Raw genomic sequence first — 21,112 nt, 5'->3', positions numbered from 1 at the left:
GCATAATTTCACATTTCTTTTGGTTCATCTATGGCCAATTGTGGACCAGACTTTCTAACTATAAATTCAGTACGTCACAGTGGGTTAATATTACAACTGTTTTACTTACCTTTTGCACTCAGTATTTGGGCAGGAAAACTCTTCCAATCGCCTTTCGGTGGCTTCGATCCAATGGCACCAAGTTCCACCAGACCAATCCTCTAACATTTTTTGGTCTTTTACATAGGTTTCCAGTCCTACACTGACTTTATTTTCCTCAATCCATTTTATTGGTATGTACATGTTTAAAGCGGGGTTTAACTAGTGTCTATCAGTCTCAGCCTCAGCAACAAAAAAGTAAAAGAGCATTAATCGGAACCAATCACAACCCATCAGTGTCAATCGGATCATCCAATCAAAAGTCAAACAGAAGCGTGGGCGTAGGCTTTCACAATCCCTCAGCAACAGGACGGTAAAACTGCAACCAATCAGACCCAGAGTTAATCTTTCATCCAATCAGAAGTCGATTTCTTTTAAACTGAAGAGCTGTCGATATATTTCAGCACTGTTGCACAACACGTCAGACAGTGGTAGGTTGCTGTCTTTTCAGCTATGGAGCCCTCAAGAAAAAAAGAGAATGAAAGGCCTTTACAGAAGATATTTGCGCAACGACCACAAACCTTTACCCCGCACAATGAGACATTGTTTGAACAAAAATTGTAACTGTCTGCTTGTATTAAAGGTTTTTGTCTAATTACCGTGTAGTTCAGTGAAACCATATGTGGCCAGCATAAAATAAGCGACAAATAAGTCAATATAACAAAGTCATCCCAATAAAGCAAAATGAACGTAAGATTCATATAAAGCTCTCGCTTAAACTGGTCAATAATGATTTGGTCATTCTTAGAAAGGCTAAAACTGCACCAACGTTACAAATATATAAATCAAATCAAATCATTTTTATTGTCACATCATCAGCAGCATGTGTGCTATGATGAGTGAAAAGCTTAGGTGCTCTAGACAGTGCAAATACAATGACAGTGCAAAATCCAACAGCATACTCTCAAAAAAACAGGACAATATAAAATTGGCAGTGTTGACAGCGATATGAACAATGAATAGGTGTACACATAGTTGTAGGCAGTATTGTTTAATGTATAGATTGGTTAATATGCAGTGCATGCTACATATTGATGGTGTGCAGTGAGGGGTATGGAAGAGTCTGTGTGTGGTGTGTTAAGTGTTCATCAGCCTCATAGTCTGAGGGACGAAACTTTCCTTCAGCCAGCTGGTGCGTGACCGGATGCTGCGGAATCATCTGCCTGAGGGTAGCAGAGAGAAAAGTCTTTGGCTTGGGTGGCTGGAGTCGCTGATGATTCTCTTGGCTTTCCTCATGCACTGCCTGGTGTAGATGTCCTGGAGGGAGGGATATTCACCTACTTAGCATCCTATGCAGGCCTTTGCAATTGCTGCTGGTGCTGTTTCCATACCAGGTGATAATACAGGCAGACAGGAAGCAACTCTCAGTGCAGGTGTAGAATGAGCGGAGGATGTGAGGGCTTATTCTAAACCTCCTGAGACACCTGAGGAAGAAGAGGCATTGTGCCTTCCTAAGCACTGCGTCTGTGTGAGCAGTCCATGTCAGATCCTCAGCGATGTGTTCTCCAAGAAACTTGAAAGTGCTGACTCTCTCCACTGGTGTCCTGTTGATGGTGATGGGGGTGTGTTCTCTCTTCTCTTTCCTGAAAACCACCACCAGCTCCTTGGTTTTGCTGATGTTAAGCGAGAGGTGGTTTTCCTCATGCCACTGCGTCAGAGTGTGCACCTCCTCTCTGTAGGCCGTCTCATCATTATCAGTGATTAGGCTCACCACCGTTGTGTCATCAGAAAATTTAACGATGACGTTGGAGCTGTGTTTGGCTGTACAGTCATGTGTGTACAGGGAGTACAGGAGTGGGCTGAGAACACAGCCCTGTGGATCACCAGTGTTGAGGATCAGTGTGGATGAGGTTATGTTGTTCATTCTGACCACCTGGCGTCTGCTTGACAGGAAGTCAAACCGAGAGAGCGAGAGGTTGAAGATGTCTGTGAAAACTCCCGCTAGCTTGATTCTGAAAAGATTCTCTGACTGACAGACAGCTTTTGATCAGTGACGTAGCCTACGTGACTAATAGCTTTTATTAGTTAGCCTATTGATTCCTCTTTTTAAAATTATGTTTTTTGTTTTGATATTATTGTCAAATCAATGAGCAAACTCAGAGCAAACTCTCTTCCCGGGGGATGCTGAGCTCGCACAGCTTCCTGAACGTTCTATATCTGTTATAACCGCACTTTGTAAATAAACTGGTCTGGCAGATATTGCGTTTTTTTGAAAAAAAATTAATTTTTTACTCAGCGTAAAATGTACATTCTTAAATGTTATTGATGGCAGCAATTCACACATAGATTAAGGTACATCTGAACAGCAATTTCCAATAATAAAATGCAAATGTCAAAAAAATGGCGTTTATTGCGTTTTGCAACTGAACTCTATTTTATATATATATATATATATATATATATATATATATATATATATATATATTACTGCTGTCAATTGATTAAAACAATTTACTAATTAATCACATTTTTTTAATTAATCGCGATTAAATTAATGTAAACGCAAGACAAAAACTATTTAAATTCAAAATATAATTGTTTATTAGAATTTTTGTTTAACTTGTAACACAGATTTCTTCATGTAAACAACATCAATATCCTGGTTTGACAGCCATATTTATTACAGAAATTAAAACACAGGCATCTTAATGCCATTTGAATTCAAAACAATCAATGCCAAATAAGAAAAAATTATTTGGATTCTAAGTGGACTGCAAAAAAATGCCAATACACAGGCATTGCATAATAATAATAATTATAATAAAATATTGAACACAAACAATTGCACTCATTGTAAAGTTGTATTGCTGTGAGTTGAGAACATTAATTATAGAGCAGAAACATTTTTTCTCAGTCCTCCTTTACATTCATCCAGTTGCTAAGACAGTCCAGTCCAGACATCCCAAGTCTCCCGGAAGTTGGGGGAGTATCCCAAAATGCACTGAGAGTCCCGGATGCCCGCAAATGAATGATAATCTCCCGGAAATCGCACGTCTCCCATGCGGTCCTTAAATATGTTGCACACCCCTCTCCATCCCACCTAGCTCTTCAGGTACGTGGCGCACAACTCACCCCCACCGCTCTTCAGGTATGTCTCGCACGCACACGCCCCTACTCAGATACGTCGCTTACTCAACCCCTGAAACGAAACAGACACAGAAAGACAGACACACACAACGCACGGGAGCCACTCTGTATATCCTGGCTCTGTATATCCTGGTGATGCAACATTAATTGTTTTTTACTGAACGCCTTCAAAAAGTGCTTCCTTTGTCTTATTTATATTTCTTTGCATGTTGAACACATCCACCACAACAGGAAGTAAAAAAAAAAAAAAACTGCGACTGCGTTAATTGCATAAATTTTTTTGACGTGTTAAATATTTTCAATAAATCGCATGCGTTAACCCACTAATTTTGACAGCACTAATATATATATATATACACACATATATATATATATATATATATATATATATATATATATACACATATATATATATACATATATATATATATATACACACACACACACAAACACGCGCACACACTAGAGCTGCACAATTAATCGTAAAAAGATTGCAATCTCGATTCGACCTTCTAGACGATCTTAATCCAGCATTTCTACGATTCTGTCAATCATATTTTCAAGTTCAGGAGAGAAGAAAAAGTGGCCGAACAAGTCTTCACATAGTTTTACATTTGTTGTTTAGCAAAGTGGACACCTCCGAATGGTGTTGAAAGAGTCACATGCTGTATTTATAAGATATAATTCACCCCAAAAATGTCATGTTTGTCTTCATGTAATAATGTATTTGTAACCGCAAAATCACACGTGACGTGAGCTGACCGTCAGCTGTTACCACAGAGTGGGCGGGTGTGCACACTGAATGAAGTCTACTTTAGTGAACAGAACCTGCATAAGCTGTGAATAACAGGTAATAATGTTTTAAATAACATTCAGTTTGTAGCAAAGAGTGATCGATTGGGGGCTGCGCGGGAAGTGAACCACTCTTAGCAGTAAATATTAAACCGAAAGAGCACACAGTAAAAAAATAGCAATTCTCATTTTAGCAAGATTTGTGCAGCTCATCTTTTCTATATATATATATCATAAATTATGTAAAACATAGCAAGAAAATTTTCACAGTATGTCTGATAATATTTTTTCTTCTGGAGAAAGTCTTATTTGATTTGATTTCAATTTTCTTATAAACCATTTTAAAGACAAAACTATTAGCCCCTTTAAGCAATATATTTTTTGATAGTCTAAAGAACAAACCATCTTTATACAATAACTTGTCTAATTTACTGTCATCATGGCTAACATAAAATAAATCAGTTATTAGAGATTAGTTATTAAAACTATAATGTTTAGAAATGTGCCGGAAAAATCTTATCTCCATTAAACAGAAAAAATAAACTTGTTTTTTTTTAACTTGTTCAAACTACTTAATTAAAATGTGCTGAAATAACACAATTCTTGAGATTTCATTGGGACAACTTAATGTTCAATCCACATAAATTTGTTAAAAGTGTTAAGTTAACCTAATTTGTGTTGTGACACCATGAAAGAATTGTGTGGAACCCTGCAGTTTTTACAGTGTGTGCAATGTGCACAAATATGGTTATCAGTTCATAATAAGTTGAAGCACATTGTTAAATTTTGCTGTATTTGGCTTAACTGTTCCTGGGTGGCTCGCCAATGTATAGTTGACTCTAATGCATAAAATAAGTAAGCTGACCAAAGTTCTTACGTGGAGAAAACTTTATTGAAGACAATGAATAGTGCAGTTCCTCAGCAGTGATGTTAACTCGTCAGTCTTCAAGTAACTTAACCCAAAGTACCACCCCAACCTGTAAGCAGGGCGAGAGGGGAGTGTGAGCTCAGGTAGATCTTGATGAACTCCCCAAACTTGTTTCTATTCTAATGACAGATATAGGGTTGGCTTAAGGGAGATATAAGGCTTACTAAGAGCTCGACTATGGTGCCAATGTAATGTTCTGTTTACTTAAGTTGTGTGTTTTTGGACTGTGGGAGGAAACTAGGGAACCCAGGGGAAACCCACACGAGCACGGGGAGAATGAGCAAACTGCACAAAAATGTCATCTGGTTCAGTAGCGACTTTAACCTGTGACATTCTTACTGTGAGGCAATTGTGCTAACCACTGGGCTGCGGTGTTGCCTAATCTAAAAAGAAGGGGGAGTAAAGGTGGGAGGGGGATTCTTCAAGATGAATATAACTAAGGTAAGAAACTCTATTTATAGTGAGTTAGGAATCATCTGATTGGTGAATCATGTTTTATCTAATGTGCGACCAGCCATGGACAATCATAAGCATGTGATCCTCTCAAAGGTAGTTTATAAATAAACTTCACTTAAATGAACAGCCAAACTCAGTGAAAAAGCTGTCGTTTTGAATATACCCGTGTTTGTGTGGACAAGACCTTAATGTTGAGGACTCTGCTCTCCATTGTGAAGCTTTAGGTGAGCGCTGAGGCTTCTTTTACTTTTAAAGCCCTTTCCACACTCACTGCATCTAAAATGATCCTCTCCTGAGTGAGTCTTCATGTGTTTCTTAATGGTGTCTTTGCGATTGAGACTCTTTCCACACTGATCACATGTGAACACTATGGTTCCAGTGTGACCATTCATGTGGTTCTTGAGGCTAGCTTTGGTTGAGAAGCTCTTTCCACACTCATCACATGTAAACGGCTTCTCTCCAGTGTGAGTTCTCATGTGGTGTTTGAGTGAGCTTTTATGTGGGAAACTTTTACCACACTCTGTGCATGTGTAAGGTTTCTCTCCAGTGTGAATCCTCATGTGGATGTAAAGGTCTTGTTTTTTACCTAAACTCTTTCCACACTGTTCGCAGGTGTAAGGTTTCTCCCTAGTGTGAACTCTTATGTGAGCAATCAGGGTCAGCTTTTTACTGAAACTCTTTCTACACTGTTTACAGCTGAAAGGCTTCTCTCCAGTGTGAGTTCTCATGTGGGTTTTTAAGCATTGTTTTTGACTAAAACTCTTTCCACACTGTTCGCAGGTGTAAGGTTTCTCCCCTGTGTGAACTCTCATGTGAATTTCAAGGTTTGACTTTTGACTGAAACTCTTTCCACACTGTTTACAGCTGAAAGGCTTCTCACCAGTGTGAATTCTCATGTGTGCTGCAAGGTTTCCAGCATAATAAAAGCTTTTTCCACACTGTTGGCATGGGAACTTCCTCTCTCCAGTGTGATATCTTATGTGGGCTTTAAAGCCTTGTATTTGACCAAAACTCTTTCCACACGGTTTGCAGGTGAAAGGTTGCTCCCTAGTGTGAACTCTCATGTGAACATCAAGCTTTGACTTCTGACTGAAACTCTTTCTACACTGTTTACAGCTAAAATTACACCCAGATTTGGATTTCCGAGGTCTTCCGTGTGATGAAGTCTTTTTAGTCAGTGTGGGTTTTTCATCAGTCATTATTTCTTTTGGTTTCTCAAACTGCTGTTTCTCATCTATTTCATTCTGTCCACGAGTCTCTTCTTTCAGCACCATCAGATCTAAAAAAAAAAAAAAGTTAACTTTAGTATGAAGGCTCAAAGCGATAAGCAAGAAATGGATGTTTCACCCACAAATGAAAATGACTTTACCATTTACTCTCCGTCATGTAGTTTTAAACATTTCATATACCTTGTAGAATATTTAATTTGGGGGTCAGAGGAAAACCAAGCTCTTTTTGTGCTGTGGCTTTAAATGGAAATAAACAAATGCACTCGCTCTAGATTACTCGTGTTGTTTCCTCGATTGAGACAAATCCTGCATGTCCATAGCAAGTATGCATAATTCACGCTTATATTTGCAAGTTTGCATTATTGTATAAAACTTATGCAAATGCTTAATGCCACGTTTGCTTTAAACAGGAGTGATGAGGAGATGGCAAGATGACATACTTTGTTACTTGTTTTTATTTATTTGTACTTTTGCCTTTGTTTTCTTGCCTTTGTGCATGTCCTGAGGCTTAGCTGAAGACCTACTTGGTGACATTGTATATACCTGACAAGATGCAGAAATGCTATCTAAAAGGGTTACTTGTGGTTCGTCCAATCAGGGACAGTGACAGCGTAAATATACAAAATAATAATGATAACCCAGGGTTTACGAATGTGAACTGTCTGTTATTGAACACCCAGAATTATTTTTTAACCCCAAGTATAGCATGAGCAGTGTGGAAGGTGACTACAGATAACCCAGAATTTATCCAGGTATAGATTGACCCAGGGTTAACAATTTGAAGTTTGAAAAGCCCTAAGAATACTCAGCATCAGCTCTCAGGATAAACAGAGTATAATGACAAACAGCGACAATTGTCAATCATGTCATGATGACCTGGGGCCTGTTTCAGTAAGGAGGTTCAACCAACTCAGAGTTTAAACTTGAACTCTGAGTTGATTTACAGAGAGATTAAATTCTCAGAGTTTTCGGTTTCAGAAAAACATTTGAGCTACAAAAGTCTTTCAGTCAAGAGCAGTGAGGGATTTTCTCCTTTTGTTGTTTGATTAATGCTAAAAACAGTCGGCAGCAGGAATATTGCGCACTGTCACTTTAAAAATAGTGCGGCTCTGATATGGTTTCTCTTTCACATGTCTTTTGATTCTCAACTTGTTTGTTTATTATACAAATAAGTGTTAATATGAATATTCACTAAACACAGCACTCTGACACAAATTTGTATGTATTTGACCATTAAAGCGCTCAGATTAAGATGGCGTTAGATGTGTGTTCTATATGATGGAATAATCGTTTATCTCGATTAATGGTTTTTCATAATCATTAGAAGCCAAAATCGAAATTGAAACCAAATTTTTCGATTAATTGCGCAGCCCTATCAAGTGGTAGAGGTTGATATAACATTTAAAATGTAAGCAGGACTAAAAAAATATTTTTAGAACGAGTAATAATCCAATTAATCTAGTTACAGTACATGTCTGTCGAAGGTTAGTGAATTTAAGCTAATTATTCATTAAGAAAGGACAAGCCATTCTGCTACGTGACTTTGTTCTTTGTGTGACTGAAATGTAGGCAATAGCTATGTTTCCATCCAAAAATGCTAATTAAATTTATGCGCAAAACTGGGATGTCACATAAAAGATGTGCGAACAAAGCAGCGTTTCCATCCAATGAATCAAAGAGAACAAAATCGTCTCTTCCTGATTAACAGGCCCCAAATATGAACAGTAAAAACAGAATTTACTGCGGTAGAAGAAGCTACATGAATCTTTTCTTTATTTAATAAATTACTTTCACCTCGGAGGACAATGCTGGCACAAAACGAACACGTTTTGGCGTTTGAAGCAATGAGACGCAGAGAACAGACACTCTTGACACGCTCTAGATGCTCTGGAGGTCATTATTAATCTAATAACATTAATACTGAAACAGTTCAGGTGTTTTAGAATGACCAAAACAACATTTCAGATGTTTATAATGTTCTCAGCCTGCTGGTTTGTGCATTCACACACATTTTCATCATCATATGATCTCTTGTAACAAACCCTTTTAAACAAACCAATTTTTTTATGCTCATAGCCTATCCAAAAAGCACATAAAAATAAGTGGCTGAGTGAGAAATACCGCTTCATCTTTTAAAAAGGGGAGGAGACCGACAGAAAACTCTCAGAGACAGGCTCTCTTGCTCTGCAAACAAGTGTGTTCATGACTATACATACAAAGAAAAACAATAAAATGAGAAATATGACTTTGCTACAACAAGCAGCATTAGGCATGGGCCAGTATAAGATTTTGACAGTATGATAACCCTGAATAAAAAATATCACAAATTCATGGTACTGTGATTACTCCTTTAAATGTCTGGGTAAACAGAAACTTTTTCCTCTTAGAACACAAAATATTTTCTTTTGAGAAACTTTTAAAGTATTTTGGAGCAGTAAACATGTCAGGCTGAATCACTCAATTGAATCCTTGACTTCTGCTGTCTTCATTTGTTTCATAAACACAGATTTCTTTACAATTAAAAATGGCATCTTTGGATATCTTTTCTGCTGGAGATACTGTTGTCCTGAAAAACTTCAAACAAAATGTAAAAAAAAAAACTTACATATACAGATGAACGGTACAGCAGAAAATATTGGCGGTTTTAAAACCTCGACTTTTTTCAAACTGCGTTATACCTTAAAAACTTTTTTAGGATCTAAAAATGTATAATTTAATAAAAGTCTCAAGAAAAAAGATTCCAATGGTGGCACCTGCTGGTACGTGAAGAATATGGTCAATACTGATGAACTTTACACTCAAATGTTTGCATATCATCAGCATGCTGTAATTCATTTCTTAAGCAGCAAAAGTCGTTTTTAGACTAGTTTGTTGGCCAGTTGTAGTCAGCGCAATGTTAAACGTTATTGTTCCTCTATAGTTTGTTTTGTTTCATGTCACCCTGCAGCAACATCATATAGTTTAGAATTCTGTACAATGTTTTATAATAATTAATTACTTTAGTGTTCATTTTATTGTTGGCATCCACGTTTTTTTTATACTTTAAACCAGAGTTTCTGCAGGTTTTACCAAGTTAAATGTAAGACTTTTAAAGACATTTTTAATACCATTATGACAATTTTAGACTCATAAACGGCTAAAGGCTAAGGAATTTTTCAAATACCCCAGATGAAAAAGATTTTAATTTGCCCTATTTAAAAAAAAATATGATAATTTAATACATTTAATAATACAATAATAAATTAATACATAATATATATTATAGATACTCTTAGCAAAAGATTTTAAATTGTGTGTAATACCATGCAGGCTTTACTTGTATCCACACACTTTTTTCCTAAATAAACTATCTTTAAAAAATAATTAAAAATGAACAAATGTTTTAAAAACTATAACAAACTAAATCTACACAACAATCTGTCCTTGATGTCTTCAGCAGTGAATACATGGAGCACATTTAAACAAATGTTATTGTAAGGAAAATACTTAAACCATTATAATAAATAGAGTTAAAATGACCTTTTTGAATAAAAAGTGGAAAGTTTTATTGAGATGGATTGTTGGTGATTGTATGGGTTTTGGCCAGATTGAGCAGCAAAACATAAACTAAGGAAAATGAAGACTTGTTTAAAAAGATTTAAGAACTACAACACAACATTTCAGTAAATTTATGACTTTTTAAGGCCGAAAATTTTGATTTTGGAGTTTACGACATTTTAAGACCCCGCAGAAACCCTGTTTAAACACAATAGCCCTGATAATTAGTTATTATAATAATGATGAAATTCTAACTCAGTTACTATCTGTGAGAACTAGTAACAACTGCTAGAAAAAAGTTTAAACCCATAAAGAAGTCGATGAAAAAAGTTAATTTGGATCAACGTGACATATGCAAATGGAAAGCCAACACTTTCACCATAATAGCAGATATCTTCTATGAGAATACTGTAGGTCAAATATCTTCAGCCCAGTTAAAGTTTTTTTTTTTAATTAGTTGTTTTTATTTATTTTATATAGCGCTGGTGCTCAAGGACGCTTTACAAACAGTAGGAGAACAAGAAAAGCAATAACCTTAAAGGGCCATGAAACCCCCTCGTTTCAGCAGGGTGTTTTCACACCTCTACTTTGGAAAAAGTCAGAAAAGTGGGCGTGTCCAGCTCTGTTTAGGGGGAGTGTCGGAGGAACTAAAGTGGGAGGGTGTGGGAGTGTCTATATGGGCACGCGCGAGTTTCAGTCAAAATACTCACACACAGTAGAAAGTGATGGTGTTTAACCTACATGGACATCTGTAGTGGAATTATTTGCCAAATTATTAAATGGTGGACTTTAACTGCAGTTTGGCTCTTTCATTCAGGGAATTCATTCATGCCCCTCGCGACACACGAGATATTTGATTCGAGGATCTGCTCTACGCGTGTATTTTTCATGCAATGTTTGATACCGCACGGCGAATGAGAGAAAAAAAAACCTCCGCATTTTCCGGAAACTTAGATGCACTCGGCCGGTAGCGTCAGAAAGCCGCGTGTGTTATTATGGTCACTAAATGCGGTTAAAAACCCTACACGAGGTTAAAGTTTGGTTGTGGTCCTAACATGTTACGGTGCAATAGTTAACCTAGTTCGATACGAACAAATTGAATAAACAAAGAGCACTGGTCGCTCACTTACCAAATCTGTAGAGACAGGACAATCCACAGCAACTAGAGCAGCGTCTTAATGAAGAGAATACTACAAGCGGATCCGGATATCAGCGTTTGCAGATGAGAACAGCTCTCAGGTAAACAATAATCCTCCTTAGACACGCAAGTTATTGTTGTCGAGCGTCGCGTACACTGTTAATCCACACGTGAGTCTGAGCTCTCACAGAGAGAAAAAGAAAACGAAACTTAACGGCAGCAAACTATAAAACAACACTTCACGCTTGTTTTGCCAACACAACGTGGCGTCCATGTCGTGTAAACACAGAAATGAATATTAATGAAATTGCACAATAGAGCGCGCTGATTGGTTTGAACCAAGCCTTACTCATGCATTAATGCAGCACACTGTAAGACGTAATAAGACACACTCTGGCACAGACGCCCAGTCTGCACGCTGGAATACATGCTATTATGTCATGACCGTGACGCAGCTTCAAAAATTCGTTTCAAACAGGAAGTACGAATTTGCTTGAAATAACGCAAAAACAACCAATTTACACTTTTTAGTGAAATATAGGTGTCCTAATAGTGTTTTTAGCAGTGTGGGACACATATACGACTGTCAACAGCTCAAAAAATGTGTTTTGGTGTTTCGTGACCCTTTAAGAAGGTAGAGAAAATGGGAGACTAATAATAAATAAAATAATGATAAAAGACACGAGAACAACAAGAGAGAAACTTATTCCTGTCTTTCAATAGTTATGTTTCCATCCACCTATTTTTATGCACATAAAAAAACGGTTAATGGAAACACCATGATGCAAAAAAACAACAACGTATGCGCATAACGGAGTAGCATAAACGTTTTATTCGATAAGAAAAGATAAAAAAATCACGATGGTAAACACGATACAAACTCCAGTATGTGCATTAAAAAAGATCATGTGATGATAAAAATGTGTATGAATGGACAAACCAGCTGGCTCAGTACATTATAAAACATCTGAACTCTTGTTTTGGTCATTCTTAAACGCCTTACAGTTTAAGTATTAGTGTTATTATATTATTCATGACCTCCAGAATTAAGAGCTTTTTAGCTTCGCGTCTGACACCTTTAAACGCCACTACGCGTTCACTGCGTTTCAGAATTACCCTCTAGGCGCAAGTCATTTATAAGATGAAGAAAAGATTAGCCGCATTTCCACTGTCGGGCATGTGCAAGCCAGGGCTTTTATCGGGCAGGGCCGGGCCAATCGCAAGGGGGGGGTTGAGCAGTGAGGCAGAAATCATGTCGCGTTTCCACTGTCGGACTAGTACTCGCAGCGTGTCATGCAAACCCCGCCCCCAGAACGTCCCCCGAATCAAACGTCACAGGCAGGCAATGCAGAATCAGGCAGATAATGCATGGATGACAGAAAAAAAGGTAGCCTAGTTTCTGCTTTCACTCACCCATAAAATGCTCTGTTCACATGATTTGATTAATATGATCGTATCCAGATACTTTATAAATAATATTTCAAACCTCCTCTGGTGTTTATTGTTTTAGAAAATATCTAAAATCTTTTTTTCAGATAGGCCTTTGTAAAATGAAAGTTTAATATGGCTTTAAAATGGTTTGATTTATGTACTTTTTATAGGCTACCTAAATTATTATAGCTAGATTTTATTTGTTTTATTTATTTAATGTGATTTTATTATGTCTGATATTTGTAATTATTTCAATATATCTTGGGCTATTTTATTAGGATATGACACAATTGTTTTTGAGTCTACAAAAATTTGTAAAGTTTCATGTCTTTCTGTTGTATTTATGTTGTGTATTATCTTCAAAATAAATAAAAACAGAAGCTGCTCGCAGCATCAACAGAGCTGTGAGAGAGCGCTCTTTTGCTCGGTCTCACAATTACATCCAGGCAGCTAAACACGCACAAACACCTTTTAAACTTAACAAAAAACTTTACTGTCTGCTGTGTCTTTAATATGGTGTAAAGATTATTATACGTTATTGAAACATCAAGTAGGATGCAGCAAAGTCACTTATAAATGAAAACTTTATTATTTTATGCAACAGCCTTACATTTAAAAGGGAAACATAACGGCGATCATATGCAAAAAGACCCCAGCCTAAAAGGCTAGATGCTTTCTTTCACCTATTTTTTTATTTGGTTATTTGTTTGGTGCATGTACTCGTATGCGATCGGAAAACTAGTGTCTGCCTCTCCTTTCACTCTGACCCGAAGCCCCAGCTGGCCCAAGGTATTAGGCGGGCCGAAAAAGGCTGGCCGCTGGCCCCGAGAAAGCCCCGCTTTGGCTCTATTAGGCCCTGGAAGTGACAGTGGAGAGAGAGAGAGATTTAATTTTATTGCCATTTCAGCTTCTATGGCTATGTCATGGCAAAAAGAAAATAGATCAAGTAAAAATATTCTAACAATTAAAAGTCATCAACAGCAATAAATAATGTACAAGGTAAAATATATAAATAATAATAATAATGATAATATATAAGATAAAAATCTAAAACAGTTTTTTAAGATTTCCTTTTGATAAAAATTCTACAACTTTAGATGGATTCACTTTTAAAAATATTTCCTTTAAAGTCTCTCCAGATAAATATTGTTTTCTGATAACATTAAAAATGGGGCATTCCACAAGAATATGTTTAACTGTTTGGTTTCTGTTGCAATAAAGGCATTTTGGTGGTTCTTCTCCTTTGAGTAAATGTTCATGTGTGAGTCTTGTGTGTCCAATGCGGCATCTTCTATACACAATCTCATCGTGTCTTGACTTTAAAAAATAAATTCGATTTTTTTCCTATTTCAGGTTGAATTTCAAAAAGTTTATTTTCTGGGCACTGATACCATTTTGATTGCCATTTGTTGAGAATATATCCTTTTATTAGTGGCTTAAGATCCGAAGTTGGGATTTTGCACTCCATCAGTTTTCCTGTTAGGGCTGTTTTGGCGGCTTTGTCAGCTTGTTCATTCCCAAGTAGTCCAGTATGTCCTGGGATCCAGCAGAAGACTATATTATAAAACTTTCTCTGTAATTCATTCACTTTGATAAAAATGTCAATAATAATGGGATGCTCCAGTTTAAAAGAATTTAATGCTGTAGACAAGATTTAGAATCAGAAAAGATAATAAAATTGTGTCCTTCAGCATTTTCAATGTGTTCCAGCGCTAAAAAGAGTGCCTTTGCTTCAGCTGTAAAGATTGAGCTTTGATCAGGAATGCGAATGCCGTGGTGTGATTGACCCATTACGATTGCTGCAGAAACATGACCGTCCTTTTTTGATCCATCTGTGTATATTGGATTATGGGTAGGATAAAAATGTCTGTTGTTGATATGTATGTGGGAATGTATCAGCCTTCTTATGCTTGCTTAGATCCAGATTTACTTGCAACTTATTTAATCTCCATGGTGGGACCGGGCAAATGAGAGTCTGGTGGATGGAATCAAGATTTACATTTAGGTTTTTTATGTGTGTTCTGATCCGCACACCGAATGGTTGAATATAGCTGGGTCTTTCCTCATACAAATCCAAATATTGAGGTTGAAAGATTGGTTTGAAAGCTGGGTTGTGTTGATTTGTCTTTATTTTTACTGCATACTGGAGAGATAATTCCAAGCGTCTAATATGAAGAGGTGGTTCATTTGCTTCAGTGTATAGGCTTTGAGCAGGTGAAGTTCTGAAAGCTCCAAGAGCTAGTCTAAGTCCTTGGTGGTGTACAGGATCCAGCATTTGTAAATAAGATTTTCTAGCGGAGCTGTAAATTATACTCCCATAGTCCAGTCGTGAGCGCACCAAAAGTCTATACAACCTCATTAAAACAGTAGAATCTGCCCCCCATTTTGTTTTAGCAAGAACTTTAATTAGATCCAAGTTCTTCAAGCATTTGTTCTTTAGAGCTTTTATATGTGGGATGAAGGTCATTTTACAATCGAAATGGAGTCCAAGGAATTTCGTTTCTTTAACAATCTTGATGGGTTCCTCATCCAAAAAAAGTTCTGGATCATGATGTAGAGATCGTAAAAGACAGAAATGCATACATACAGTTTTGGTTTTGGAAAATTTGAAACCATTTTCTGTAGACCAATTACTCACTTTGTTTATGCATAACTGTAGCTGTCTTTCAATTATGTTCATGTTTTTCCCTCTGTAGCATATACAAATGTCATCCACATAAAGACTGCACATCATGTTTCTTCCAATGACATCCGTGACACTATTAATTTTAACCATAAAAAGAGTCACTGAAAGGATGCTGCCTTGAGGAACTCCTTGCTGTTGTATTTGAGGGTCTGACATAGTGGTTCCTACTTGATCTCGGAAAGTTCTATTTGATAAAAAGTTTGAAATGAAGATGGGTAAATTTCCCCTGAATCCCATTTTATACAGATCTTTAAGAATGCCATATTTCCATGTAGTGTCATATGCTTTTTCAAGGTCGAAAAATACAGCTACAACATGCTCCTTTTTGATGAATCCATTTCGTATGTAAGACTCCAGATTGATGAGATGATCTAATGTACACCTTCCTCTTCTGAAACCACATTGGAAATCACTTATCTGATGATCGGACTCAAGCTTCCAGACAAGTCGGTTATTTACCATCCTCTCCATAGTTTTACATACGCAGCTCGTCAATGCTATAGGTCTGTAATTGTTGGGGTCTTCATGTTCCTTCCGAGGTTTTGGTAAAGGAATTATGGTGGCTTCTTGCCATGATGGTGGGATATTTCCTGATTTCCAAATTTCATTGAAATTATCCAGGAGGAGGCAAAGACTCAATTGGGGAAGATGTTTAAAAACTGATAATGTACTTTGTCTGGTCCGACTGCTGTGTCATGGCAACACTTTAGAGAGTTTAAAAGTTCCTCCATAGAAAAAGGTTGATTGTAGATCTCTGTGTTTTGGGAAATGAAATTTAATTTAATTGTTTCTTGGTTAGTTCTGATTTTTTGGAAATTTGGCTGATAGTTTTCTGTAGAGGAATTCTTTGCAAAGGTTTCTGCAAGTATATTAGCAATGTCATGTTTACTAGTCAGCAGAGTGCCGTGATTATCGATGTGTTTTAGTTGTGGTCCCTCTCTTCCTTTCATTTTCCGAATTGCATCCCATATTTTCTTTGATGGTGTATTTATTGTCAGGCTTGACACAAATTTATTCCAGCTCTGTCTCTTTGCTTCTCTTATATATCTCCGTGCCTGTGCTCTGCAAATTTTTATCCTGATAAGGTTTTCAGAAGTTGGATGTTTTGAAAACATCTTACTGCTTTTTTCCGTGCTTTAATGAGTTCTTTACATTGGTCATCAAACCAAGGATTCCTTCTCTTGCTCTGTTTTGTCGATGTTTTTGGTACAGATTCATCTGCTATTTCAATAATTTTTTCTGTGAACCATTTGATTGGATTTTCTTTATCCTGTTGCTTGCCATCAAGTCTCTCATAACAAAGGGCTTGAAATGAGTACCAATTTGCCTTTTCAAGTTTCCATTTTTGGGGTCTCTGTTGTATATCTGCGGCTGTTTTGGTTATAATCAAAGGAAAGAGATCACTTCCACAGAGATCATTGCAGACATACCATGAGAAGTCAGTGGCTAAAGTTGCATCACATATTGTTAAGTCAATGGCAGAGAAGGATCCATGTCCTGGGTGTAAGTATGTGTATGAACCATCATTTAAAAGACACAGGTCATTTTCATTAATTAGTTTTTCCATCTTCTTTCCCTTTGCATCAAGTTGTTTTCCTCCCCACATAGGATTGTGAGCATTAAAATCTCCCATGAGAATAAATGGAGGGGGGATTTGTTCCACCAGATTTTCCAAATCTTGATGTGAGACAGTAGCTTCTGGGGGAATATAAACAGAACATAGAGTAATAGTATTTTGCAAAGTTATACGGACTGCCACTACTTGTAGGTTTGTATTTATGTCAACATTACTATGAATAACATCATGTCTAAGTAATATTGATGTTCCACCACAAGGACGTTGAAGGTTTGGGCCATATGCATTTAGGCATGTAAAATGTTTCAGAGATATATTGCTCTCTGGAGTAAGATGGGTCTTTTGGAGACAGAAAGCCAGGGGATTATAAATGCAAGCAAGACGTTGTAATTCAGAAAAATTGGCTCTTATGCCACGGCAGTTCCACTGAATAATATGACTTTCCACTGTCAAGTTGGTAAGACATACGAGTGCCCTTTGGTTTTAGTTTTAGGAGAAGTGCTCCGACTTCGAGGTTTTTTGTCGTCTGACATTTCGATGTCTTTTGAGCTGCTGGTCTTCATCTTCTTATACTCTTGGCTTGTTTTTGCTTTTTGAGGATTTGGTTTTTTGTCATTTTTGTTTTCGGATGAGTGTTGTCCTGTAGATGAATGTTCTTTGTGATTTACTTGAGTTTGATGAAGTACAGTCTGACTTTAATGATAAGTACACTTAGTATTTACTGGAGTTTGAGATTTTATTTCTTCAAATTTTTCATTTATCCACGTCAAATCTGTCTGAACGCCGACAGACTGCAGTTTTGGTTTCATCACAGCAGCAAAAGTTTTTTCCAATTTAAAGAATGAGGAGTTCTCTACAAGCTTTCGAGCTTCCAAATAGCTCACCTTCTTGGTGCACTTGATTTTCTGGATTTCTTTTTCTTTATCCAGGTAGGACAGTCTTTGGATGAGCTTGGATGTTCTCCTGCACAGTTGCTGCACTTTGGTGTTTTTTTTACATTGATCACCATGTTTTTCCTATCCACAGTTTACACAAGTAGGCCTGTTTTTGCAAGAAATCGATCCATGTCCAAACTTTTGGCAGCTGAAACACCTGAGTGGATTAGGTGTAAAAATGTCAACATTAACACTCAAGTATCCAATTTGAATCTTTTCTGGAGGTAGAGGTCTACTGAATGTTAAAATATAGGTTCCTGTTTTTATTAGACGATCTTCTCTCCTGATTGTGATTCTTTTAACATGTATTACATCTTGAGTCATTAACTCTGTAGTAATTTCAGTCTCTTCCATGTCTTCTAGCTCTCTGGTACGGATTACTCCTTTGCTATGATTTAAAGTTGGATGGTGAAAAGTTTTCATAGCAACACCAGCAAGCATATTTGCACGTAGTAGGTTTTCTGCTTGAACCTTTTTGGAGCATTCAACAAGAATTTGTCCAGATCTTAGTTTTTTACAATCTTTCACTGTTCCTGCAATCCCAGAGATGCCTTTTTGAATAGCAAAAGGAGACAGTTTAGAGAGTGGCATGTCAGATTGTAGAGATTCTAGAAGTATAAATCTCTGCCAGTTTTCACTTTTAGGTAGTAGACTGATGCCATTTCCAAAGTTACAATCCAAGTCCTGATCCGATAATTTTCTTTTTGGGTTTTGTTTGTTTGCCATTTTTGTATGATTTCAGATTCATCACTCTTACTCCTCACCCACCTCGGAGCCCAACAAGGGGATGCACAGAGCCGCGGATCTCCACCGGGTATACATCAAGGATATAAGAATGATATACTCAAGCAAGCATATTTAAAAATATGCATTACTCAATTGACCCTCAGCCAAAGCCTTCTGGAAATTTGCTAGATGTTTAAAAAAGTTAAATAATCCAGGGCATTTCTTGACTAGCCGATTGATTGGATCGGGCCCTTCCAACCTCCCGTCTAAGTGAAATAGGAGCCAAAGTACTGTGTTGGATCTGCAATAGTCGCAACAGTTACATTCCTCAAATACCAGGATCTCTTTTTCCACTGACACGGGTCACAACTCACGGCTGAAACAAGTTGCCCCATTTTTCGCCTCTTACGATCAGCAAGGGGGTGCTGGGGACCTATTCTACCCCGGGTCCCCACGAGGGGCATTGTGGAAGATCTCCTACTGAACCTTTAATACACTTGCATAGTAATCGTATCTCAATGCTTTTACTAGGGGATGTTTTTTTTTTTTTTTTTTGCACCGTCTTCCCATGTTGTCCATGCTTAAATCCACCACTGGCAATGCCGAACGTTATTGTTCCACTATAATTTGTTTGTTTTGTCTCATGTCGTCCCACAGCAACATCAATATAGTTTAGAATACTGTACAATGTTTTATAATAATTAATTACTTTAGTGTTCATTTCATTCAGCATGTTTAATATTGGGGCATCCACGTTTTTTGACGTACTTTAAACCAGGGTTTCTGCAGGTTTTACCAAGTTAAATTTAAGACTTTTAGGACCATTATGAATGAAATTTTAGACACATAAAAGGCTAAAGGCTAAGGAATTTTTCAAATAGACCAGATTTTGTATTTGTCCTATAAAAAAGAATTATAGTTTAATACATTTAATAATACAAAACATTTATTCATTCATTTTCTTTTCAGCTTAGTACCTTTATTAATCTGGGGTCGCCACAGCGGAATGAAAAGCCAACTTATCCAGCATTTGCGTTTTACGCAGTGGATGCCCTTCCAGCTGCAACCCATCTCTGGGGAACACCCATACACACTCATTCACACACACACACACCATGGACAATTTCGCCTACCCAAATCACCTGTGCCACATGTCTTTGGATTTGTGGGGGAAACCGGAGCACGTAGGAAACCCACTCAGATTCTAACTCAGATACTATCTGTGAGAACTAGTAACAAGTACTACAAACAAGTTTAAACCCATAAAGAAGTTGACGAAAAAGGGGAATTGTGATAAACATGACGTATGGAAAGTACTAAGCCAACACTACCACTGTAATAGCAGATATCTTCTATGAGAATACTGTTGGTCAAATATATTCAGCTCAGTTAAACTTTTTTATTTATTGTTTTTATTTATATATCGCCTGTGCTCAAGGACGCTTTACAAACAGTAGGAGAACAAGAAACGCAATAACCTTAAAAAAGTAGAGAAAGTGGGAGACTAATAATACATAAAATAATGACAAAAGACATGAGAACAGTAATGAAAGAAACCCATTCCTGTCTTTCAATGAGTGCTTATGTGCATTTAGGAGAACTAGGCAGCATACTCAGGGCTGCAAGATGGATTTAATTTAGTATTCTTATTATTAAAATATATCTGAATGAGGATCAAATGACTGAGTTGGTGTTTGAGAATGAAAATCAACCTGTTTGTTCCTGTGGATCTCCCTGTTTGACTGTGAATGTTTCTTCAATCTTCACATCTTCACTCTCCTCTTTAATAAACGCCATCTTTATAACAGTGTGGAGATCAGTCACTTCAGCAGGAGTTTTTCTCTGCGTTTGGACACTTTATCCTGTTTAAAATGAACAAAACAAAAAAAATGTTCGGTTTAAAATAAATAAAACAATGAGCAGAATCAAAATAACTTCTCTTCAACACTTACTTCAACAGTCTTTATATGCGAGTCATTAACAAAAATAAATCAGGAAAGTCTGAGCAAGTAACAATAGCCACAAATGAGCTGATTAAAACTAGTACTCTATCTCTTATATATAGTGATGTATACTTAGAATGGAATGACATTATGCTATCTAATAAATTAAACTTTCATTAAAACACTTATTACACACGCTTCTGTTACTTTATTCAAACAATAGCCCTCATTACTGTGAGTAAAATAGTAAAATGTTGTATAAAGGGTTAAAATAATAGTGTCAACAGGTACATAAACTAGCATTAGATGAAAAACCTGAAACTTTATTTTAATCGGTTTATATTCATGTAAAAGCTTTACAACAAACCTTTCTCCAGTTGAATCACATCGAATGAGTGGCGCAGCCTCATAACGCCACACGCCACGGCAGAATAAAAGTCTTTTGTTTGGTTTTTTTTACTCTTACTGTTGCAGTCATCACTTACTGATACATTTCTCCCTCGTTTTCCA

At 37.0% G+C, this 21,112-nt stretch overlaps 2 protein-coding genes across 2 annotated transcripts in view; one reads left to right on the top strand and one right to left on the bottom strand.

Annotated features, from left to right (window-relative positions):
• The window catches only part of LOC101883766 (uncharacterized), a 291,682-nt gene that overhangs the window by 245,684 nt on the left and 24,886 nt on the right, over positions 1 to 21,112 (top strand). The window lies entirely within an intron of this gene.
• Positions 4,891 to 21,009, bottom strand: LOC100150619 (C2H2-type zinc finger protein). Its single transcript, NM_001327999.1, has 3 exons — positions 20,970 to 21,009; positions 20,372 to 20,521; positions 4,891 to 6,680 (listed from the first exon to the last, which is right to left on the bottom strand). Exons 2-3 carry the CDS (start codon positions 20,454 to 20,456, stop codon positions 5,587 to 5,589), a joined length of 1,179 nt encoding a protein of 392 aa, NP_001314928.1. The 5' UTR covers positions 20,457 to 20,521; positions 20,970 to 21,009; the 3' UTR covers positions 4,891 to 5,586.

This window comes from Danio rerio, chromosome 4 (assembly GCF_049306965.1).
Source record: "Danio rerio strain Tuebingen ecotype United States chromosome 4, GRCz12tu, whole genome shotgun sequence".
Classification (NCBI taxonomy): domain Eukaryota; kingdom Metazoa; phylum Chordata; class Actinopteri; order Cypriniformes; family Danionidae; genus Danio; species Danio rerio.
The sequence above is the reverse complement of the archived record's forward strand: the minus strand, read 5'-3'. Positions and strand labels throughout refer to the sequence as shown.

Excerpts from the sequence above, each read along its gene's own strand:
- LOC100150619 (NM_001327999.1), bottom strand. The coding sequence starts at position 20,456 with ATGGCGTTTATTAAAGAGGAGAGTGAAGATGTGAAGATTGAAGAAACA. Across the intron at positions 6,681-20,371 it reads AGATCCACAGGAACAAACAG|ATCTGATGGTGCTGAAAGAA; the intron begins GTTGATTTTCAT and ends TTTTTTTTTTAG.